At 40.1% G+C, this 26,827-nt stretch overlaps 1 protein-coding gene across 1 annotated transcript in view; it reads left to right on the forward strand.

The window, feature by feature from the left end:
• The window catches only part of SYNPO2 (synaptopodin 2), a 367,383-nt gene that overhangs the window by 251,840 nt on the left and 88,716 nt on the right, over positions 1-26,827 (forward strand). The window contains exon 3 of the mRNA XM_082242998.1: positions 8,812-9,590. Within this exon, the coding sequence (XP_082099124.1) occupies positions 8,812-9,590 (779 nt within the window). The remainder of the gene's footprint in view (positions 1-8,811; positions 9,591-26,827) is intronic.

Genomic DNA, 26,827 nt, shown 5'->3' on the forward strand with positions numbered 1-26,827 from the left:
TATGGAAGAAAAATGTATTTCCAATATATTTAGGGAAAAAATATTTTGAAAAATATTGAATATGGCCAAAATTGTAGCATTTCAAATATATTTCCAATATATTTGGGAAAAATAAAAAATATTTTTTTTAAATATATTTTAAATATATTTTTCTTTCATGTGGGTATGAAGTCACTAAGGAGAGCCTTCATCATATACCATAGCATGCAGCAAAAGGAACATGTCACGCGGTTACAGAACTCAATACACCTGCAGTGTTTTTTATTATTTTGTGGTTAGTACATTCAGTAGCATACCAGGGAGTAGAACAGAAGTAGGCGCTAGCAAGTTGTTCAGAATTAAAGTCTGCTATAACTTGTTAGGTACAGTATGTGTACATAATGAAATGTTCTAGGTTTCTGCTGTTTTCACATTTGTAAAGTTATGCTAAAATATAGATCTTTTCTGCCCCCACTGATAGATGCAGGAATGCCCCCAATGGACTTTGTAGTAACAGCTCCCTATTAGAATCACCTCTTTTAAATAAAAAGGTGGTTTTGTAGTCCTAACATGGCTTAGAAAATTGGTATAACGCGAACATAATGTTACAGTTTATAAGAAGCCTATTTCTATTGATGATGGACTAATAATTATTTATTTCTGTTCCCTATAGGTACATGCCCACTGTGTCTAATGCTAAATCTGGCACTGGGCAGATACAATCTATATCTTATTTACAATTTTGTTTTTTAATATTAAATTAGAACAAAAGGGCAATCCTAGCAACAGAATCCAGCATTCTTTCGTTTAGTAGACTCAGCTCATTTACGCATTGCAGCAAGGCGTACACACCATACATGTGTTACTGTGTTGTGGTGCCATTCATTTTCAAAGGCACCCTGATGCACTAAAGGAATGCACCTTTGTTGCAGTGAATTGCAATGCATGAAAATGCAGTACTATGGTACATGTCTGATTTTCAGTTGATTGTGGTGCCCTGGAAGCGTATTCAAATGAATATGCTGCCTTTATGCAATTCACATTGATGGGCATGCATTAATGCACCACATCAGTTTGCATAGATGTGAATTGCCCCTAAAACACGCATTCTATTACGTCATTATGGCTTGTTTCACTTTTTCCATTGTTCTTTACCTTAATAAATAAGGTAATGGTAAGGTAATGGTAAGGTAGAATAGGTTAATAAATAAGGGTCACAGTATATTTATATATACTATTCATCACATACCAGTTATTTTTAATGAGATCAAAATGAAGCTCTATTTGTAAGCATTTGAATGAGTATTAGCCCAGTTGAGTGTTAATTTGTCTGCTCCTGCACAATGCCTGCATTTCTTCAGTTCTCATGTCAGGAACTTGTCATATATCCTCCTGTTAACAGCAGTATGGCAAGTGGCGAGATCGGAGCCCCCGATATACATCAAGTGGTCATAAGATATTAGCCATTCGCTGCGACTCTAAATGCAACATCTGATCAGAATATATTCATCATCACATTGATAGGTATTAAAACTTTACACAATGTATCAAGATTATTTTAATTGTAGACTTGTTTGGATGTGTCTGCATGAAAAATATATTATGTTTTTTATTTTGCAAGTATCACTATAGTTAACTATACACGTAAGGATTTTAGCAAACATTTTTGCACTTTCATATATTTCTCTGTTCTGAAGAAATTTCTGTTTCCACCATGTCCTTTCTCAAGCTGATTTCAGAATGGGAAAGTCTGCTTTTACTATACCAATTGGAGGCATTCTTAGGCAAGGGTGTGATAGGTAAGTGATCAACAATTGGGCGGAGTTTAAACTTTTACTATCATGACCACCAATACGGGGGGGGGGTTAAAGCTTTCACTGCCATGACCACCAATATAGGGGGGTTAATTTATACTGCCACAACCACCAGTATGGGTGGTGGGGGGTGGGAGGTTAAACTCGCCATGACAGCCAATGCAATAGAATGAATGGGGGGGATGGGGGTTAACTTTGACTGCTATTGACTATCAATGCAGTGTGGGTTAGGTTACATTTCATGCCACTGACCGGCAATGCAGGGAAGGGATGGGGAATTAACTTTCACTGCCGCCTACTACCAATGTGTGTTAATAGTAAAAGTACTGACACTAATGTTGGGGGTTATTATTGCATCCACTGACACCAATGCTGGGAATAATTGTACTTCAACTTCTTCAGTGTGCATTGTGGTACACTGCAAAACAAATGTAGCAGCACCAAAATCTTTAGCTATTGTGGTGAAAAATGCACTGCTATTTTGAGGCCCTCTGGAAGTGTCTGGGGCTGCATTTGAGGCCCTCTATAATTTTACAGTTGACCACAACTGTTGTAAACCTTACCAGCATGTAATACAGTCCATTGACTATATAAATCCTGTATAATAATAATAATGACTTAGTGTATGTTTTTAAACATCTATTACCTAACTCTTTTCCAACATTTTTTTTCATCTAAAAAAATATAATGGCCTGCCAGTTTGCCATTTGAATCTTTTTATAGCAAAGACATCTCTAGTCTCTGACCTTTCATGAGCTAGTGTCAGCCCAAGTCAGTGGAACAATGTTTGTTTCGTACTGTACAGGGATGTTGGATGTATCCTTCTTAAGCATATCATGAAAACAGCAACAAAGGATGAGCTATTTTTTCTTAAACATCTGACCAACAATTACATTAAAGTTCAATTTCCTCCTTAATCACAGGGTGATGGTCTGTAAGATGATCACATTATTAGACCATCAGGTTTTGAAGGCATCATGTTTGCAATAGTATATAGATCACTTATAAAGCTGTCCTTTTGTGTTACTGAACAGTTTTATTTTTAGGGACAGCCTCAAAAATTTAGTGGTTAATGCCCTAAAAATTGTAAATTTGTTATTTTTCAATAAGTTTGGCTTGCAGACAGAAGGAACACCCTAATCCACTATTATTTGAATCATATCAGTTACTGAAATATATTTTTCAGATAGTTTTAGCAAACAGTGGTACTAGGTCTGTTTTGACCAGTGAGTGAAATTTGGCCAGCTGTGTTAAGAGGCTTTCTCTCTTCTCAGTGATGCAAAACTGTCCTGCCACTGACCAATTTTTAGACAGCTGTATCATCTGAGGACAGGCGTTCTTAAAGTGATTGTAAAGTCTCATGTTTTTTTGAAATACAAAATAACAAACATGTTACACAGAGCAGCCCGGATCCTCCTCTTCTCGGTCCCTCTTTGCTGCTCCTGGCCCCTCCCTCCTGTCATGTGCCCCCACAGCAAGCAGCTTGCAATGGGGGCACCCAAGCCAAGCTGCAGCTCTGTGTGTCCCGTCAGACATGGAGCTGCTGTTCAGCCCTGTCCCCTCTCTCTCTCTCTCCTGAATGGCTAACTGACTTTGATTTACAGCAGCGGGAGCCAAGGGCACCGCTGCTGTGTCTCAGCCATAGAATGCGTTAAGATAAAAACCTTCTGACTTTACAACTCCTTTAATTCTTCTAGGAAAACACCATTCTGTGTCTTGCATATCTGTATTTGGGCCTGCCTTCACTGGTTTCTAAACTGTCCTGCCACTGGACAAATCTTACACACACTTTTATAGAAACTTGTTAGAGCCATGACAGTTTTATTCAGCAACAGTAAGGCCCCTTTCACACAATACTGTCCGTTCAGTTCATCAGTTCAGTCACGTCAAAATGTATCAGTTTTCTATCCATGTTTTCCTCCGTTTTCATCTGTTTTTTCATCTTTTTTTTCCATCCGTTTTTAATCCGTTTTTTTTACATCCACTACCAATGCAAAAACAGATGAAAAATGGACCGTCTGTCCGTTTACATCCGTTTTTCGTCCAATCCGTTTTTTTGACGGATAAAAAGTAGGGCATTCATCCGTTCAAAAAAGCAGACATTGACGGAAGAAAATGAAAATGGATGTTGACGGATGATGATCCGTTGTCATCCGTTTTTACATAGAGATGCATTGATGTCTGTTTTCCATCGGTCAACGGATGGATGAAAAACGGACAAACGGACCGTATGTGTGAAAGGGGCCTTAGTCCAAATGCAGAGACACAGTGCACAGCAGATGTTTTCACATAAGTAAAAAACAGTTTGCTAACTGACCCTGATTGCTCCATATTACAATTTATCAGCTCTCCCCATCCTTTCCCTCTAGCATCTCTTACAGGATAGGTGCTTAACCTATGGCCCTCCAACTACAGGGCCGCAGGAACTACAAGTCCCTTGAGGCATTTTAAGACAGTTAAACAAGCATGACTCCCAAAGGCAGAGATATGATGGGACTTGTAGTTCCACAACAGCTGGAGGGCCACAGGTTGAGCCCCGTGTCTTGACATGACACTATGGCTGCTCTAAGCCATCCCCTTCCCTTTTAAATTAAGGAGGATGGATTTTCCACCTCTCACTCACTATTTTAGTTTTTTTTAATCTGCTAGTCAGTGATAAAGGGTACACAATGCATCCTTGGTCATCCCAAAATTTTTTCAAAATTTCATGTTTGGGAAATTCTGAATCCCATTAATAGTTCTGAATGGTATTACGGTAGCTCTTTATCAGCAATCAGTTTTTATGCACAGGTTTGTAATATGAGCATATAAACTGCACAATGAATGATTCCTGATGTAAATGTAAATGGAGAACATACTGGCAAATTGCATTAGTAAAGCTGATTATATCCAGCGATTAATAAAATGTGTATCTGGAAATCGATTCTTCTGTGAAACCTCCTCCTATTTTCCAAGCACAACATTTAGTAGTAGCATATACTGTATATATACCACTGCTCTAAAACTAGGTTATTCAGGACAGATGCTGAGCTATAGCAACCAATAAATTGTATGTTTTGCCAATATATTTTAATGTGCTTCCTGAATTAGTGTCGGTTCACATTGGTGCGATGCGGGAACCCTGTGAATCCACTGCGGGTTCCCGCGTCGCACCCGACTCGCAGGCAGTTCACACTGCCATATGCGAACATCGCTGAAGTGTGAGCCGGTACTTGATCTTTATTGAATACTTACATTGGGTCAGATGGACCAATGTAAGTATGCATATATCATACCTGAGGGGCCACTGGGTAAGCTGGCATTAACTGCTGCTACGGTATTAGTCACAATCTTCTGGGTCCTGTGCCATTCACAAGGCATTCTCTGATTGGAGGAAGTTGAGATTGTGATGTCACCTCCCCTTCTCTTCACCTCTTCCAATCAGAGAGTACCTTGTATTGAAGGCATTCTGTGAATTTAAGGACCCAGAAGATTGTGGCTATCACTGTAGTAGCATTGACTGCTACAGTGATAATCAGCTTCCCCACTGACCCCTCAGGTATGAACTATGCATACTTACATTGGTTCAAGCTAGCCCAATGTAAGCATGCAATAAAGATCACATCAGGAGCTTTAAAAGAGGAAGCACAGTAAAAGTTATTGCCAAAACATACAATTTAAAGATATTGCCAGTTGTTTGCAATAGACAACTCCACTTTGTCTTTAGCTTAGGTTCACACTAATGCTGCTACACAATCATGCATTTTTCAGTGCAATTTTAAAATGCATTTTATGCATATTTTTGATGCATTTTCTTGCTTCATGGGTTTTTTTTTGTAGCAGGAGATTGATTATTAAACACAAAACCCTGCCAAAAACACACCAAAAACACACATATATGCTTTTCATGTGCTTCTATTGAAGTATATGGGGCCAAAAACACACTATGCTGCATCAAAAGAAGCACCTGGATCTTTTAAAAAATCGCACTGCATCACGTTGCATTGATGTGAACTAGCACAAAGAGAATAATGTGTTTTACATTGATGTGCATTGAAGTGCAACAGCAGATGCAGAAGAAATTGCTTTAGTGTGAATGGGACCTTAACCACTTAAGCCCCGGAAGATTTTACCCCTTTCCTGACCAGGGTTTTTTTTGCGATTTTTTACTGCGTGACTTTGACGGACAATTGCGCGGTCATGCGACGCTGTACCTAAACTAATTTCACGTCCTTTTTTTCCCACAAACAGAGCTTTCTTTTGGTGGTATTTGATCACCTGTGTGATTTTTTGATCATGCGCTATAAACAAAAAAAGAGCGTAATTTTGGCAAAAATAACAATATTTTTCACTTTTTTTTATATGAAATTCCCCCCCAAAAAAATGTAAAAATCAAAATTTTTTAACATTTTCGGCCAAATTGTTTTACGCTACATATGTTTGGCAAAAAAATCGCAAAAAGCGTATTTTGATTGGTTTGCGCAAAAGTTATCGCGTTTACTAACAAAGGGAAAGATTTTGTCATTTTTGGTGTTTTTTTTAACGAGTAATGGCGGCGATCTGCGATTTTTTTTTTTTGCGGTACTGCGACATTGCGGCGGACAGATCGGACCCTTGACTGACATTTTTGACACTTTTGGGGGTACCAGTGACATTACTGCAGTAATCAGTGCTATATATATGCACTGTTACTGCAAAAATGACACTGGCAGGGAAGGGGTTAACTGTATTGGACAGGGAGGGGTTAAGTGTGTCCTAGGGGCGTGATTCTAACTGTAGGGGGACAGGTCTCCTAGTGTAAAAACAAAGATCAACGGTTCTACATAGTAGAACCGTCTGATCTTCATTTTTACACAGGGGAGAATGACAGGCGGCTTGTTTACATAAGCCGCTCTGTCTTTCTCCCGCTGGTCCGCCGGTCACACGCCCGCACTCCTCTCTGAACGAGCCGAGGCGGGCCCGCCCGCCCGCTATTGGCTCTAAAAGGAGTGACAGGCGAGCGACGTAGACCTACGTCACTCTGCCTGGCCGGGGCTGACTGCCGCAGTAAATATACTGTGAGCAGTCGGCAACCGGTTAAACATTGTTGTAAAACTTATTAAAAAAAGGGTTGGTCCTTGTAGACCCCCCCCCCCTTCTCCTGAAATGATCAATAATAAGGTTTTATGCTTACCTTATTCCTTGCTCCAGTAGGCTTCCTTCTCTTTGTGCAACCCCTCTCCCCCTTATTTATCATCCTCTAGGCAAAATTAGCAGTTACCCTCACAGTGGTAAGCGGGAACCACAGCAGAAGTAGTTTTCCCCCAGAATTCAGCTTTAAATAAGCAATACTGTTGTTGTATGTGCAAACCTGGGATTGTTTGATAAAGATATTTTTTATAATAAATAATGAAAATTTAGCACAATTTGCTACATTGTAGATTGAAATTATTGAAACAAATACCTACGGCCCAAAAAAAGGGGTTTTCAAAATTTGTATAGTTCATGAACTTATTTATGATAATCAGGTTACTGTAAAGGGTAAGTAGTTACAAAACTGACATTTCAGTTTTTGGTGAACATTGGTGACTTAAATCATCTGCTGGCCTTATATCCCCATCTCCTGGGCACCAGGAGGTAAGATCTCCATGACAGATAGCCTGGCTCCTGACATACATATTTGGAAACAGGCCAGATCTAGGGGGTGCTGGACTGGCCCATGCCTCCCCCAAACTTTAGCTGCATCCCCCAGGTCTGCATCTGCTGATCCATGAGTTAGTGTTATTGGGGGCAATTAGACAGCACTTCGATGTAGACAGCTAATGTAAGGAGGCATTTTGATTGGGGCAATTCATTTAAAGGGCGCACTGTGATGGGGATACCTGATATAAGGAGGAACTCTGATTCGAGAAACCTCTTTAAGGGGGCACTGTGATGGGGATACCTGAAATAAGGAGGCACTCTGATTCTGGAAATCCATTTAAGGGGGCACTGTGATATAAAGAGGGAATCTGGTTGGGACAATCCATATAAGGAGGAACTCTAATGGGGGCACCTGATTTAAGGGGGGCACTCTGATGGGGGCACCTGATGTAAGGGGGCACTCTGATGGGAACATCTGATATAAGGGAGCACTCTGATGGACACCTGATGTAAGGGAGCACTCTGATGGGGACACCTGATGTAAGGAGGCACTCTGATGGGGACAGTTGATGTAATGGAAGAACATGGCAGAAGACTGTTGGAGTAAGGGAGCACTCTGATGGGGACACCTGATGTAAGAGGCACTCTGATGGGGACACCTGATGTAAGGGGACACTCAGATGGGGGCATCTGATGTAAGGGGGAACTCTGATGGGAACACCTGATGTAAGGGAGCACTCTGATGGGGACACCTGATGTAAGGAGGCACTCTGATGGGGACAGTTGATGTAATGGAAGAACACAGCAGAGGACTGTTGAGGTAAGGGAGCACTCTGGTGGGCACACCTGATGTAAGGGAGTACTCTGATGGGGACCCTGGTGTAAGGGAGCACTCTGGTGGGAATCCTGATGTAAGAGGGACTCTGATGGGGACCCTGATGTAACAGGGAACCCTGATTGGGTCCTTGATGTAAAGGAGAACTCTGATGAGTACTAATGATATCAAGAGTACTCTGATGATAACTCATGATGTAAATGGAGCTTAGGTTCTGTTAAATCATTCTAATCTAATGACAGCCTGATACATATTAGTGTTTCCCAGGTCGTGACACTGTGTGACAGACTGTCAGTGGCTCACACACATTGACATTGCGCCCCCTAACCTTTTTTACTGCACCCCAGATCAAATAGGCTAGATCCAGCCCTAGTTGGGAGCCTAGAGAGGTCTTCCTATGCTGCATTCCCTCTAAAACTTCAGAATCTATCCAGAAGTAATATATCCGTTATAGGTGTCCTTTCATTATAGTCACTTTGCATGCACCACTCTATAAAGCTTGAAAGCTTTAGGGTACAGAATGTAAAATCCTGTGAATTACAAAAATATGTACAAATGTTATATTTATCATTTTTGTTGCAGGGCACCAAGCAAGTCACAATCATCAGAAAATGGAGAACAGGAAAATATTAACAGAGAATTGTGCACTGAAAGTACCATGCTACAAATCCGTCTGGGCCCAGAAATTGTGCCCACAGAACAGAACCTCTCTGAAATGCAATACCCGTCACTTTATTCAAAAGCAGATTGTGATGCAGCACTGATAGGAGTAAAGAAAGATAATGAAGTCATGCTGGAACACAAAATTACCCCTAGAGTGATTGAAACTTCCAAAGATGGCACAACAGGTGACATCAAACTGACCAGGAGAATAGAAGAAGGTGCTATGGTTGAACTGCAACTGTCACTCCCACACAACATACATTTGGGCAGTGTAGGTTCTCCTACTGTAACTCTCGTGGGTGTTGACCAGTGTACATCTCCAGAACCAGAACACAATGTGCTACAAGATGAAGTTGACTCTGAGCACCTCGATGAAAAAGAGCCACCTAGGCAGCAGACATCTGCTACCTTCCAGATAGTGGGCAAACAGCAGGCAAAGATTTCCCCTGCAGGACTGACAAGTGAAGCATGTTTCCCAAGGGTGGAATTGATCTTAGACTGTTCTGGCAGAGAAAAGGAGCCCAGGTTTCAGTCTGACAGGGGGTGTGTAATATCTGGAGAAGAAGGAGGGCAGACAGAGGCACCTCCTTTCACTGTCTCCTTTGGAATCAAAGCAGAAGATTCAGAGGAAGGAGAGGAGGCTCAGCAAGCAGAAAGGGAGCTCACCAAACCCAATAAACACCGGGCCAGGCACGCCAGTAAGTATGCCGCAAGGCATTGTTTGCATTGTTCTTACATGTAACTGCTGTTTGTATACTTGGCTTATGTTTTAAAAATGTATTAACCCTCCCTACTTTTTTTTTTTTATTTTGTATTTTTTTTTATTTACATGCCAATGCATGTCTTTAGGGGAATTATTATTTTATTTTTTTTTCATTTTGTGAAATGGAACTGTAATATTGAGGATGCTGATTAGTAATTCATTCTCCAGGGGAGTGAGACTGTACTGAAATGGACTATTAGCTAGAAGTCAGACTAGTTGAAAAGCCTGATGATCCTTGCAGTTTGACAGTTTGACAGACACCAGCATGTGTGGCACCGACTAGTTACATGATCCTTTCCATTTTGTGAGTCTGCTAGACTGTGAAGTGAACTTACTATTTCTTCTGCCTTGCTCCCATTAGAGGTCAGACACAAAATCTATTCTGAGAAGTAGCTTGACGTAGTCCAGAACTGCATGCTGACTGCACAGAATTCACTAAGCTTTCCTGGATAACCGTAGTATGGCATGTCTTAGATTGGTAAAATCCCCAATCTCAAATGTACCTGTATATTTGGGTAACTTGTCTTACAGGGATATGTCATCCTGTGTGTGTGTTCAGTTTGGTAGCAGAATTCGGCACTGATCCCTCCACTCCCATGTGCTTTGGTTTACAGCTTATGGATCTCAGGAATTGCATCACCATCAGTATTTAAACTTAGCTCCATGCATAAGGGCTGGGTATTAATAAATGCTTGCAGGGTAGGAGGAGTAACCATGTTATACATTTGACAGTGAGCCCTCTAACAACTGTTTGAAAGCTATCACTTGTCAGTTATACTATCAGGGGCTTGTAATAAGTAATCTAGCATTTTAGATTCGCCATTATACATGATCATATGGATGTTTCTAAACTAAAAGTTGCTAACGTTTGTTTGCTTTTCTAAAACCATTTTGTTATCATCAAGATTTTAGTTTATATATATATATATATATATATATATATATATATATATATATATAAAATATAATATATTATATATATATATATATATATATATATATATATATATTTATTTATTTTATAGGTTTTTATGAATATTTACATTTCTAGTTAACCTTTGCTAGATATATTGATAGCAAGATTATTTGTTAAAGAGAACTAAGTATTATTTATTATTAAAAAAAAAAAAAAACAGTGGAGATCAATTTACAGTGAATAATATTATTAAAATGTAATAATGTGTTTTATGTGCATCTACATAAGGAAGCATATGACTGCAGGCTTTAGTGCTGATCCACTTATCTCTCTGATTTAATTGACAGTTTCATTGAACACAGTAGGCTCTCTGCAGACTCATATGATGTCAAATACTCACAATGCATGGCTGTAAGTGATATGGTGAAGATCAGAGCAGTGCTTTGGTTAATGGCAAGAAAGGGGTTCTTTATGATTTAAATATGCTTTTTGGTAATGTCAACGTGTGTAATATTGATTTGTGTAAAGTGTGATTTTAATGATAAGTCCACTTTAAGAGATCATTAACACCAAGTGCTTTCCCTTAGTGCTCCAAAACACATTGGGGTTATTTGCTAAAGGCAAATAGACTGTGCACTTTGCAAACGCAGGTGCACTAATTTTCCCCAGAGCTTAGTAAATGGGGTGAAGATTCACTTCGTAAAGATTATCCAATCAGGTACAAGGAAAATGTAAAAAAAAAAGCATTTTTACTTGCACATGATTGTATAATGGAAATCAGCAGAGCTTCACTACATTCAATAAGCTCCGGGAAAAATGAGTGCAACTTAATTTGCAAAGTGCACAGACTATTTGCCGTTAGTAAACCCCAATGAGTATGTGCATTGCCATTTATTTCAACATGTAAGAAACAATTTCTGTAGTTTGCACTATGGTGTGTACAAAACATGCTATTCATTTTTAAATGATGCTTTCATTTGGGTTGATTTACTAAAACTGGAGTGTGCAAAATCTGGTGGAGCTGTGCATGGTAGCCAATCAGCTTCTAACTTCAGCTTGTTCAATTAAGCTTTGACAAAAAACAAAAACAAAAAAAAAAAACCTAGAAGCTGATTGGTTACTATGCAGAGCTGCACCAGATTTTGAACTCTCCAGTATTAGTAAATCAACCCAAATGAAAGCATCAATTAAAAATGAATAGCATGTTCTGTACACACCATAGTGCAAACTACAGAAATTGTTTCTTACATGTTGAAATAAATGGCAATGCACATATGCATTAGGGTTTACTAACGGCAAATAGTCTGTGCACTTTGCAAATGAAGTTGCACTCATTTTTCCCAGAGGTTATTGAATGTAGTGAAGCTCTGCTGATCTCCATCATCCAATCATGTGCAAGTAAAAATGCTTTTTTTTTACATTTTCCTTGTACCTGATTGGATAATCTTTACGAAGTGAATCTTCACCCCATTTACTAAGCTCTGGGTAAAATTAGTGCAAATGCCTTTGCAAAGTGCACAGTCCGTTTGCCTTTGGCAAATAACCCCAATGTGTTTTGGAGCACTAAGGGAAAGCACTTGGTGTTAATGATCTCTTAAAGTGGACTTATCATTAAAATCACACTTTACACAAATCAATATTACACATGTTGACATTACCAAAAAGCATTGGTAGATCAACCCCATTGCATCATTATGTTCTTGTTCTTTAGTAAGAACCCCTTAAAAGTGGAAGTAGGGGATGTTTGTGAGTAGTAATAAGGGTGCTTCTTAGTAGTGAAGGGATTAAAATGAAATTAATCTGGCACTTCTCTGTGAATAATTGTAGGTATACACTGCTAAGGGCACCTCAAAATAACAGACATTCTCTTCTATCTCTCAATGAATCTTTTATGTAATCTCTTCATTCTTATTAGTTATGAGGGTCCCACTCTAATTACTATTTAATTACATTTTTCAAAAATATGCTTTTACACTTCTTACCTTTGAATTCCCGTAACATGAAAGCATTGCTTGCGGATTTATTCCCAGACCCCATTCATAAAGTGAAATGTTATGGGAAGCCAACATTTCCCTAAAAAGGAACAATGGATGCTCCAATCTTCATTACATAAGACGAAATTTGTTCTGTCTATAGCCAGATCTAGGTGGTCAGAGCAGAAAGCTATGCTTTCCCTCATAGGGGTTTGTGCTATATCCAGGTAAAGGTCTTACTTTTAAACACGGTAAGGTGTATCTAAACCTAAGAACCAAAATGTATAGCATTGCAGCTTACCGCTTTTTAGAAGTGGTGGCTTTATTTGTTTTCTTTTTCACCCTATTTTCCTTTTCTTTTTTTTTAACCTGGTAATTCTGCAATTTACCTTCCTGTTCTAGGGTGACAAGAGTACTGAGCAGCGTTGTCACCCTAGGACAGGAAGGGGGTTAATGGGAGAATTATATAACACCTCCCTCTTTTCTCCATAAGGGCCAGTACACACCAGAACGTGGTTCGGGAAACCCATGTTCCGATACATGTTTCAAAACGCACCGCAGTTGCAATCTGTAAACAACACCCCAAAATCAGGTCACAAACTCAGTGTATTTGTCTGCACTGGATCACCTGGTACAGAAGTACCAAGTAATCCAGTGTCAGTGCGTTTTTAAAGTAGTGCATGCATTACTTTTGGTGTGGTCCAGTGCAATCAGTCCATTCAAAATGAGTGGGCTCAAATCGCACTGCACTACACTGCTTGTGAATTGCACAGGAACATGCAGTGTGTTCATGTGCAATTCCCGGTGTGAACTAGCCCTCAAAAGGGCAGGTGATTGTAGTCCACAGAGATGGTAGAGCACAATGCTAACTGATAACAGTCCAGAGTCAGTGAGCAGTGGAAGGATATTGGCTCACAATTGTTCTGGCTGGATGAACACAACTTGTCAAACAGATATAAAAAAATTTGGTTAAAAGAGAAAAATGGGACTTTTTTTTTTTTAATCATACCCACCTAGGTGGATGCAGCATTGGTCCGATGCTGCATCTGTCCTCTGACGGCTCTAAGGCTGAGAACTGAGCGATCAAACATCCCTGAGCAGAGAGCTGGTGGCTGTCAGTCTCCGCTTTCTGTTCTGCTCCCCCCACTGGAGTGCCGGGCTGTGGAGGGGGCGGGACTGGACAGCTCAGGCTCTCAGTGACTCGCTGAGAGGCTGAGCCACATGCCGGTCCAAGCATTTGGGCGGATCCCAAGCCTGGACTGGCTCAGGCTTTCTTGAGCCTGGAAAGAGCTTTGGCTGCACTTCTCCTTTAAAGCAAGGCCTGATGTAGGGGAGTAGTATACCCCACAGACTTCAGTAGTGCCCCCCCCCCCCTGGATGCTCTGGATGCTTTGTGAGGCTAGCCACTCCTAATCCTGACCGTCCTGCTGCAGGATTCCTGCATTGCACACAAAGAAGTTGGTTTACTAAAACTGGAGATTGCAAAATCTGGTGAAGTCTTGCATGGTAGCTCATGAGCTTCTAACTTCAGCACAACAAAAACCTGGAAGCTGATTGGTTTCTATGCAGAGCTGCACCAGATTTTGCATTCTCCAGTTTTAGTAAACCAACCCCAAAGCTTCCCTGAGACTCTAAGCAAGCCCATGTACTTTATTTAGCTAACTTTACCTGAGACTCTAAGCAAGCCCATGTACTTTATTTAGCTAACTTTACCTGAGACTCTAAGCAAGCCCATGTACTTTATTTAGCTAACTTTACCTGAGACTCTAAGCAAGCCCATGTACTTTATTTAGCTAACTTTACCTGAGACTCTAAGCAAGCCCATGTACTTTATTTTGCTAACTTTACCCATTTCTTTAGCTTCATCATATTATATTAGTAGCTCATTATGTACATGTATCTTCTTTGTAGTTCAGAAAGCAGACCCCTTGACTTTTTCTTACTGCACCCCCAAATTAGACAGGCCAGGTCAAGCCCTGATTCAATGGTTCATTTAACCATTTAATGTTCTGTAAGTGTTTACACTAATTTTCTCATGTGTAGTTATATTTTCCCATACATTTTATTTACACCAAGGCATGAGATACAATAAAATAGCTTCTGTGCAACCCTGCTTGCTGTAAAAGCTGTGGACAACAGAGTAAAACGTTCTTTAAGTTGTTTCTTGGGATGACAAGAGGAAACAGCATGTTCGCTGTCCACATGAAGTGCCCAGTCTGTGACTGTTTATCTAATCAGCTGTTGGAAGCTGTCACATAAAGTCTGTCATAAGGATAGCCAGTTCTGGAATGCGTTGCTGAGGTAGGGCTGCTGGAAGTAAGGAACCAGCCTAAAGCAAAGGCAAGAATGCAACTAGAATTCATCTTCTGGTTTGGTGACACGTGTGCTAAAAATATCTAGTGTGTCTGTTAGGTGAAAATGTTTCTAAACCATAATGTGGCTGCTGTACAAGCACATTTTCTAGAGGTGAACCAAACTAGAGGTGAACCAAACTGGTTATGGTATCAAAGTAACTAAACTTAGGAGAGATGAATAATTAAGACGTTAGTAACTTGTATGTGTGAATCATTAAAACGGTTGTAAAGGCTGGGATTTTTTCTTTCTAAAATGTTTTTATTAAAGGTACCTAGCGCCATCAATTTACACAGCGCTTTACACTTATATATTGTATATTCACATCAGTCCCTGCCCTCAAGGATCTTACAATCTAAGGTCCCTAAGACAACCTAATACATTTGCATAGTAGGGCCAATTTAGACAGGAGCCACTTAACTCTGTCCTGGGACCAATCCTGTTTAATTTATTCATAAATGATTTAGAGGAGGGGATATCTAGTACAATCTCAGTATTTGCAGATGATACTAAACTAAGCATGCCAATATCTTCTATGCAGGATGTGGAAACCTTGCAAGCGGACCTGAACAAAATAACGGGGTGGGCAACTACATGGCAGATGAGGTTTAATGTTGAAAAATGTAAAGTAATGCACTTTGGGGCCAAAAAACAAAAAGAAAGCTACTCACTAGGGGGGGAGCCTCTGGGTGAGTCTAGGATGCAAAAAGACTTGGGGGTACTGGTAGACAACAGGCTTGGCAGTGGCATGCAATGCCAAGCCGCTGCAAGTAAAGCCAACAGAATACTGGGATGTATAAAAAGGGGATTCACTCCAGAAATAAAGAGATTATTCTCCCACTCTACAAGACTCTGGTCCGGCCACATCTGGAGTATGCTGTCCAGTTCTGGGCACCGGTCTTCAGGAAGGATGTGCTGGAACTGGAGAGAGTCCAGAGAAGGGCAACAAAAATAATTAGGGGAATGGAGGACATCAGCTATGAGGAAAGACTGCGAGCACTGAACTTATTCTCTCTGGAGAAGAGACGACTGAGGGGGGATATCATATCAATGTACAAATACTGTACTGGCGACCCTAGCATAAGGAACAAACTATTCAGAGAAAGGAGATACAATAAGACACGTGGCCACTCACTAAAACTAGAGGAAAGGCGGTTTAACCTTAAAATGCGTAAGGGGTTCTTCACTGTAAGAGCGGTAAGGATGTGGAATTCTCTTCCACAAGCAGTCGTATCAGCAGGGAGCATTGATAGTTTCAAAAAACTGTTAGATGGGCACCTTAGAGACCACAACATACAGGGTTATACAATGTACGGTTAAAAGCAAACACACACACATCATAGGTTGAACTGGATGGACTGATGTCTTTTTTCAACCTCACCAACTATGTAACTATGTAACTATGTAACCTACCAGCATGTCTTTTGGAGTGTGGGAGGAAATCCACACCTGCACAGGGAGAACCCCAGGTAGGTAGTGCCCTGGTTGGGATTCAAACCAACGACCCTAGTGCTGCCAAAGAAAGTGCTAACTACTTAGCCACTATGTTGTCTAAGAATATAAACATGTTATATTTACCTGCTCTGTGCAATGGTATTTCACAGAGTGGCCCTGAACCTCTTCTGGGGCCTCCTGGCACTCTCCTTCTCTGTGTCTAGCACCATAGCAAATCACTTGCTATGGAAGCAGTCTTCCAAGTCACGTTATGTGCATTCATAGACATACACAGCTTAGCTTACCCCCGCAAGCCCCCTGCTCCCTCCCCACAGGATTTGACTGACAGCAGCTGGAGCCAATGCCACCCTCTGCTGCCTTTGTGCCTGTGAGGAGAGAAAGAGGGGAGAGCAAGCTGCAGACAGGCGCTCTTATTTAGGTAAGTATAAAGGGGGGGGGGGGGGTGAGGTGACGATACTTTTGCTGGGACATTTTTTACCTTAATGCAGGGAAAAAAATGTCTAGCTATTAGAATCACTTTAATGAAGATTTAACAGCAGGAAACATTTGCTGCTCTTGTGACCGTGCTTATATGGGTGGAAAATGAAAGGCATAAATGATAGAATCTCAGGGTGTGATCTAAATACCCAATCAAATGGAAAACAAAATTTGAAAACATATAGCATTTTAAAGCCCAAAATGCTTTTACTCTCCCCTTAACCTTCTTAGCGGTATTCCCGAGCGTGGCTCTGGGTTAAATTTCAGAGCCAAAAGCGGTAACCCCGAGCCACACTCGGGGTACCACCAGAAGCATCGCTGGATCCTGTAAAAGAGGTTACTTACCTTGTCACCGGGATCCAGCGATGTATGCGAACGGTATGCGACGGCGGATCTTCCTCCCGATCCTCTCCGTGCCCCGGCTTCCGTCTCCTGCGACGTGACGTTCGCAGGGGGGTGGAACCGGCGGCAAATTCAAATGTAAAACACACCAAACACACTGATACAATTCAAAATAAAATAAATTCACATTACATTGCCCCCCAGTGCCCTTTCCTGCAGTTTTACTGTACTTTTATGTATATATATATATATATATATATATATATATATATATACGTATATATATATATATACATATACATATATATATATATATATATATATATATATATATATATATATACATACGTGTATATATATATATATATATATATATATATATATATACAGTATATATATATATATATATATATATATATATATACATACATACATACTTTAACTTATTTATAGTTTTTTATTATATTATAATTTATGATTTTGTGTTTCAAACTTTATCATACCCGGGATGTTATAAAGAAGAACGCACAGTAAAAAAAAAAAAAAATATGTAAATATTTGGTTTGGGCTGCTTTGGGCTGCTCATTCTCAAGAATTACATGCAAAATAATGGTACCGCTTTCAGCACCTAAAATCCGAAAGAATCATACCGCCAGGGAGGTTAACTAAATGAGCAAAATGAGCCTTGTAGCACAAGCATAGCCTTACTGCAAGCAATACTTTTTAAGTTTCCCAAAGTTGCTCTGTGCAATACCATTGCAGAGAGCAGGGAAGTATAACATGTTTATTATTTTTTTTTTTTAAACGTATATTTTACTACTGCTTTAACCACTTAAGGACCGGAAGGTTTTACCCCCTTAATGACCAGGCCATTTTTTGTCATACTGCACTGCTTTATTTTAACTGACAATTGCGCAGTCATGCGATGCTATATCCAAATAAAATTGATGTCCTTTTTTCTCCCACAAATAGAGCTTTCTTTTGGTGGTATTTGATCACCAATGCAATTTTTTTTTTTTTGCGCTATAAACAAAAAAAGAGCGACAATTCTGGAAAAAAATATATATTTTTTTTACTTTCCGCTATAAAACATTCCCAATAAAAAAAAAAATTAAAAATCAAATTTTTACATAATTTTAGGCCAATATGTATTCTGCTACATATTTTTGGTAAAAAAAATCCTAATAAGTGTATATTGATTGGTTTGCGCAAAAGTTATCGAGCCTACAAACTAGGGGAAAGATTTATGTCATTTTTATTTATTTATTTTTCTACTAGTAATGGCTGCGATCAGCGATTTGAAGCGGGACTGAGACATTGCATCAGACAGATCAACCTGACATTTTTGACACTTTTGGGGGGACCAAAGACATTACTACAGTAATCAGTGCTAAAAAATATTCTTTGTTACTGTACTAATAACACTGGCAGGCAAGGGGTTAACACCAGGGGCAATCAAAGGGTTAAATGTGTGCCTAGGGGGGTGCTTTCTAACTGTGTGGGTGATGGGCTCACTGAATGAACACAGAGAGCTGTGTTTCTAAATAGGAGGAACACAGGAACCCTGTGTTCATCACTCACAGAACAGCGGTCTGCTGTCTTTACATTGGCAGACCGTCATTCTGTCTCCACGGGGAGCGATGGCAGGTGCCCAGTGGACATCGCGGCTCTCAGGCCCACTGATTGGCTTCCGCACTAGCGCGCCCACACTAACTGCTACACGAAGTGACGTACATGTACGTCGTTTCGCGTAACAGAGCCGACCTGCCGCAGTAAAACTACAGCTGCTGGTTGTCAAGTGGTTAAGTTCCCAGTTGGTTTATTTTTTACTGTATGTGTCTTGGTGGGGAGATTTCTCTTCACTTCCCTTTCTGGAGATGCAACAAAAAGTGTGAGGAAATCTCTACAAAATAAGTGGAATTCCCCTTTTAGGCAGCCCATACGTTAGTCAGTTTCTTTCATCCAACCAGCGGATTGAATGAAAAAACCTGGCCCGTTTCCCCCATCCACACATGTCCAATACACAGATCAGTGCTGCTGTCTATAGCCTGATTGAGCAGCTTAAATCCAACAGGGCGCTTAAACATTCAATAGATAGGCTTCTGTTTGATCACAGGGGCCATACATAGATCAAAATTCAGGCAGTCCCTGCTGAACCGGCTGAATTTTGATCCGCGCATGGCCAGCCTTAGTTTCTTAATTGCAAGAATTCCCTTACTCTCTTGCCCAGTGACAACTCTACATTTTTAGATTGCCCATCAATTTCTGTCTAACCAATGCTGACTGCAATAAAAACCATAAGGTTGGGTTCCTACCTAATATGGATGTGGCTCACAGCACCTGTCCAGTGCACCCCTGTTCTCTGTTTCAGGGACAAATCAGGCTGAATTTTTGCCTGAATTCAGACCTGAAACTGAGCCAATGACACACAGGACCCCAGTGCAATCTGATCTGCAGCCGCCCCGAAGATGTGTGAACCAGCACCATTGAGAGCCGGGCACACCCTCCTATCATGCAAATTGGAAGCAGGGAAATCCACATCCAATTCGCACTAGTGTGAACGCAGCCTGAAGAGGATGCAGTCCTTCCCCACTGTATCCAAAACTGAAAAAAAAAAAAAAGTTTTAAATATAGATACATTTGAAAGAATGGCTAAAGCTCCTTTTATACGAAGTGGAGTCCACTCTGATCTATAAACAGATCCCCTGCTGAATCAGAGTCAAACAGGACTGATGTCAGTTTTTTTACATTAATGCCCATTCAGTCAGTGCCAAGGGGATGGCCAGGTGTAAATGAACTTTGTTGTCCATTTATATCCCGCTACCTCCAATCCCTCATGTTTAAGTTTGCAAATCACCGATGAAACTTGGCGGCAATTAGTCCTGATTTAGACAGACTCCCCCCCCCCTTCCCTTTTTTTTTTTTCTTTTTTCTTTCTTCTTCCTCTCCTTCCTTATCCCCTCCTTTCTCTATCTCTCTTCCTGCTATTGACCCCCTCCTTCCCTTTCTTTCTCCTGCTGTGTTCAGGGACCCCATCCCTCATAGAAGATCTGCATTGGCCTGTGTATAAAATCCCACTCTCGGCATTTACATTCAAGAGGGGCTGGGGGTTAGGGAGTGGAGAAAGGGATGTTGGGGTGTGTGTGGGATGGGGTGGAGGAACAGGAGGATTCCCCCCCCCCCTTTTTTTCTACTCTGGTTTTTCCCCCTCTGAGTGTTGCAAACTTGCACCCCTTTACATACCCGCTCAGTCCAGTTAACAAGTGCTTTGACATTTACCCTTCTTGACATAAGATGATTCCTATTTGATACAAGATGTGCAGAATACCCTCCTCTTTTCCTTTACTTGCATACCAGTACATAAAAATGACATGCTGGAATTTGGGAAATTTTCACGAGCATTAATAGACATAATACTTGTGCTGTTTTGTAAACTTTGTTAAATATAACAATGTAAGATTTTTGATTAATTCACCTTTATATTGTTTGTATTTTAATCTTTTTTTTCAATAAAATTTGTTTGGAAGAAAAGAAAAAGTTGGCAAAACAAAACGGCATGCAAGTACATAAATCCATTTACATCTGATTGTCCGAAGGGCTGCATGGCACTTCCAAACAGGTCCACCTGAAAAACGGATAGGTGGACCTGATTGGAATGCCTGTGTGAAGGGTCCCTAGAGACAAAACTTTTTTTGAGTTTTGGATAGAGTGGTGAAGGGATAAAACCACTGTCAGCTGTTTATTTTTGTGTCCCTGTAAGGGAGATTCATTTGCTCAAATTGTCATCACCAATCTCACAAAGACAGAGTATTTATAACTAGTGTTGAGTGAACACGGACTGTATTATTCGGGTTCGTACCGAGTAATTGGATTTTTGTTACCCAAAACTTTACTGAATGTTCGGGTTTAAAATCCGTGTTCTGTAATTTTATTTCCTGTTTTGTATGTAATGGCGCGCTTTTAATGGCGGGCTTTCAACAGCCAATCAACAAGCGTTTAACTGGTGTGCCTTAAGCCATCCCAGCCATGCCTACTAATGTATTAGTAGCTGTGATTGGCCATCTGAAGCTTGTGACCCATGTCTTTATAAGTTCGAGAGACCCAGCGCAGTGCGTCATTCTGCTGTAGTTTAGGGAGAGAGCACACATCATACATGCTGGCTGCTGATTAGGGACAGACAGTGAAAAATTGTGCCCGAAAAGAATGCAGTGACAGGTCGGAGTGTAGGCAGGGAAAGTTATTTGAGCATTTTAGGGACAGGCTGGAGAGATTAGGCAGGGACAATCTACATGGATTTTGCTGTGTGGGGGTTGGTGCAGTGAACAATCTTTTTGAGCATTTTAGGGACAGGATGGAGAGATTAGGCAGGGACAGTCTACATCGATTTTGCTGTGTGGGGGATGGTGCAGTGAACAATCTTTTTGAGCATTTTAGGGACAGGCTGGAGAGATTAGGCAGGGACAGTATACATCGATTTTGCTGTGTGGGGGGTGGTGCAGTGAACAATCTTTTTGCCCTCACTTGAGCCCACTGAGGAGGAGGAGGGAGTCTGTTGTTCTGTTATCAGTCTGTTGTGTGCAGCGTTCAGCTATATTTTACTACAGATTGCTGTCCTAATCTGCTACTTAAAAATTAAGTTAAAGGGGAATTTTTTTTTTTCCCCTTCATAGCCTGCTTGCTGCTGAGCTGACCGTGACATAAGACACTGCTGTGTTCACATGTGCTATTGAGTAGGGATGATCGAACGGTTTGGGTCCACCATCGGTTCGGCCCGAACATTGGGTGTTCGAGGTTCGGCCGAATTTAGAACTTTTTGCCCAAAAAGTTCGGAATTCGGCAACCAGAACCGACCAAAATGCAATGCTTCAGGAAATGGGCTTTAAAAGCCCATGATTGGACCAGAACCATTAGCAAAAGCCAATTGAGGGGGCAGGAGAATGCTAGGAATGTGATTGGAGTGACTAGGGGGTCCCTAGACCAATCATTAGTGAATACGCCCCCCAGTATATAACATAGCCCCCACCATATTCCTAGCATTGTTATACTGGACATGGAAGAGAGTGGAAGCAGTTCTGTTAATTTTACTTTAAAAGTGTCATTTAGCATTTATTAGTGTGAGGAAAGGGATATCTAGTGTAGTTAGAGTGCTCCTTTACACTTAAGTTAGCTTCAAAAATTTAGTTTTTGTAGGGAAAGTGTTAGGTGTAAGGGGACCGTAGTGTAGTGTAGGGTTAACTGGCAGTGACTGCTATGGCAGGGTGACAAAACCCTTCCATAGCAGGGTGACCGCTATAGAGAAATGATCATTTCTCTGAGTTGCTTCAGGACAGGAATATGGCTTCTCACCAGCAAGCATTTTTCATGCTGCAGGGGTTGCCACTGCCAGTGCTTTTTTGAGGACATGTTTGATGTCAGACATGACATCTGAACATGTGTATAGGGGGTATATATACACATATATGTCTGTATATATACCCCTAGACATATATAGGTGTGATAGTAGCAGAAATATATGCTTGCGCTAATGAAATCATTTACAGTAATATATTTCTGCTACTATCACACCTATATATGGCTAGGTGTCTATATACATATAATTATGTGTGTATATATACCACTATACACAAGTTCAGATGTTTTGCCTGCCTCAAAAGAACCCAAAAAATGCAAAAAAAAAACCGCTAGCGTAAAAAAAAAAAAAATGCCCAGGTGTGTTTTTGCTGGCATTTTTTGGGGGGTTTTGGAGGTAGGCAAAACATCTGAACTTGTGTATAGTGGTGTATATACACACATACATATATTTATATACACACCTAGACATATATAGGTGTGATATTAGCAGAAATATATGCTTGCGCTAATGAAATCATTTACAGTAATATATTTCTGCTACTATCACACCTATATATGGCTAGGTGTCTATATACATATAATTATGTGTGTATATATACCACTATACACAAGTTCAGATGTTTTGCCTGCCTCAAAAGAACCCCAAAAAATGCCAAAAAAAACGCTAGCGTTTTTTTTTTTTTTTTTTTTAATTTTTTCAATAATTTGCTTTTTTTTATCAAAAATGACAATTTTTAAGAACTTTTTTGTGTGATTTTGTATCTGGTGGGTCTAAAAGGTGTACCTGTGAAGTTTCAGCTCTGTAGCATGTCCAGAACCATAAAAAAAAAAGGATTGTTTGTATTAGAACACTTTCAGCTCAGGGGGTTGGCTTCTCTTCTTGGTTTTCACACCTTGCCGGTTTAATAGCAGGCATTTTTTTGGGTTCTTTGCAGTCAGGAAAAACATCTGAACTTGTATATAGTGGTACTGTGCACAAGTTCTGATGTTTTGCCTGCCTCCAAAAACTCCCAAAAAATGCCAGCAAAAACACACCTGGGCATTTTTTTTTGACGCTAGCGTTTTTTTTGGCATTTTTTGGGGTTCTTTTGAGGCAGGCAAAACATCTGAACTTGTGTATAGTGGTATATATACACACATAATTATATGTATATAGACACCTAGCCATATATAGGTGTGATAGTAGCAGAAATATATTACTGTAAATGATTTCATTAGCGCAAGCATATATTTCTGCTACTATCACACCTATATATGTCTAGGTGTGTATATAAATATATGTATGTGTGTATATACACCACTATACACAAGTTCAGATGTTTTGCCTGCCTCAAAAGAACCCAAAAAAATGCCAAAAAAAACGCTAGCGTCAAACAAAAAAAAATGCCCAGGTGTGTTTTTGCTGGCATTTTTTGGGGGTTTTTGGAGGCAGGCAAAACATCAGAACTTGTGCACAATACCACTATACACAAGTTCAGATGTTTTTCCTGACTGCAAAGAACCCAAAAAATGCCTGCTATTAAACCGGCAAGGTGTGAAAACTCCTGTGCTGAAAGTGTTCTAATACAAACAATCTTTTTTTTGATGGTTCTGGACATGCTACAGAGCTGAAACTTCACATGTACACTTTTTAGACCCCCCAGATACAAAATCCAAAGTAAAAATCAAAAAATTTCTTTTTTTTTTTTTTTAATTTTTCAATAATTGGCTTTTTTATCAAAAATTACAATTTTTAAGAACTTTTTTTGTGTGATTTTGTGTCTGGGGGGTCTAAAAAGTGTACCTGTGAAGTTTCAGCTCTGTAGCATGTCCAGAACCAGAAAAAAAAGATCATATAGGTGTAAAAGGAGGGTCCCACACCCCAGTTCTACTGAAAAATTATCTTTTTTTTTTCATGGTTCTGGACATGCTACAGAGCTGAAACTTCACATGCACACCTTTTAGACCCCCCAGATACTAAATCCAAAGTCAAAATCAAAAAATCTCTCTCTTTTTTTTTTCAATAATTGGCTTTTTTATCAAAAATGACAATTTTTAAGAACTTTTTTTTGTGTGATTAATAGTTAATGGGGCATGACCCAGAACCCTAAGGACCTTTTAGGGGCATTTATTGGGTTTTAGGGCTTAAAAATTGTGTTTTTTGATTACCGAAGTTCGGGTCCCATTGATTTCAATGGGGTTCTGAAATCCGGGCCGAACTTTCGGGAAGTTCGGATGTTCTGGCCGAACCGAACTTTTCAAAAGTTCGATCATCTCTACTATTGAGTGATTTTCAATTTTATATACTTTTTTCTATTCCACTATTCAATATACACCCTTTTGGGTTAAAAAAAATTAAATTGTGGCATAGTCTGTACTAATCTGCTATTTAAAAATTACAAAGTTAAAGGGGAATTTTTTTTTTTTCCCCTTCATAGCCTGCTGCAGAGCTGACCGTGACATAAAACATAAGACACTGCTGTGTTCACATGTGCTATTGAAAAATCACCAATTTTATATCATATTTTCTAGTCCGCTATTCAATCTACACCCTTTGGGGTAAAAATAATTAAATTGCGGCATAGTCTCTATCGGTACGTGTGAGATACACCTTCCAAATTTTTGGGGCGCATCTTCCACCGCCGAGGATTGCAGGGTGCTTCAGTTTGCCTCCTGCCTGTTCCGAACTCCTCCTACTCCTCATCCTCATCCTGCCTTTAGGGTACAAAAAATTGTAATCGGGGCCTAGTCTGGGTCTGTACGTGTGAGATACACCTTTTTATATCATATTTTCTATTCCGCTATTCAATCTACACCCTTTTGGGGTAAAAAGAATTAAATTGCAGGATAGTCTGTATCGGTACGTGTGAGATACACCTTCCAAATTTTTGGGGCGCATCTTCCACTGCCGAAGATTGCAGGGTGCTTCAGTTTGCCTCCTGTTTCGAACTCCTCCTACTCCTCATCCTGCCTTTAGGGTACAAAAAATTGTAATCGGGACCTAGTCTGGGTTTGTACGTTTGAGATACGCTTTTTTATATCATATTTTCTATTCCGCTATTCAATCTACACCCTTTGGGGTAAAAATAATTAAATTGCGGCATAGTCTCTATCGGTACGTGTGAGATACACCTTCTAAATTTTTGGGGCGCATCTTCCACCGCCGAGGATTGCAGGGTGCTTCAGTTTGCCTCCTGTTCCGAACTCCTCCTACTCCTCATCCTGCCTTTAGGGTACAAAAAATTGTAATTGGGGCCTAGTCTGGGTTTGTACATGTGAGATACACCTTTTTATATCATATTTTCTATTCCGCTATTCAATCTACACCCTTTTGGGAAAAAAAAATTAAATTGCGGCATAGTCTGTATCGGTACGTGTGAGATACACCTTTTTATATACTTTTTTCTATTCCGCTATTCAATATACACCCTTTTGGGGTGAAAAAAAATTAAATTGCGGCATAGTCTGTATCGGTACGTGTGAGATACACCTTCCAAATTTTTGGGGCGCATCTTCCACCACCGAGGATTGCAGGGTGCTTCAGTTTGCCTCCTGTTCCGAACTCCTCCTACTCCTCATCCTGCCTTTAGGGTACAAAAAATTGTAATTGGGGCCTAGTCTGGGTTTGTACGTGTGAGATACACGTTTTTATATCATATTTTCTATTCCGCTATTCAATCTACACCCTTTTGGGGAAAAAAAATTAAATTGCGGCATAGTCTGTATCGGTACGTGTGAGATACACCTTTTTATATACTTTTTTCTATTCCGCTATTCAATATACACCCTTTTGGGGTGAAAAAAAATTAAATTGCGGCATAGTCTGTATCGGTACGTGTGAGATACACCTTTCAAATTTTTTGGGCGCATCTTCCACCGCCGAGGATTGCAGGGTGCTTCAGTTTGCCTCCTGTTCCGAACTCCTCCTACTCCTCATCCTCATCCTGCCTTTAGGGTACAAAAAAATGTAATCGGGGCCTAGTCTGTGTTTGTACGTGTGAGATACACCGTTTTATAAAAATTTTTCTATTCCGCTATTCAATATACACCCTTTTGGGGTAAAAAAATTAAATTGCGGCATATCTGTGTTTGTATGTCTGAGATACACCTTTTTATATACTTTTTTCTATTCCGCTATTCAATATACACCCTTTTGGGGTGAAAAAAAATTAAATTGCGGCATAGTCTGTATCGGTACGTGTGAGATACACTTTTTAAATTTGTTTTGTGCATCTTCCACCACCAAGGATTGCAGGGCGCTTCAGTTTGCCTCCTGTCCCGAACTCCTCCTACTCCTCTTCCTCATCCTCATCCTCCCTTTAGGGT

This window comes from Pelophylax lessonae, assembly GCF_965119305.1.
Source record: "Pelophylax lessonae genome assembly, chromosome: 1".
Taxonomy (NCBI): Eukaryota; Metazoa; Chordata; class Amphibia; order Anura; family Ranidae; genus Pelophylax; species Pelophylax lessonae.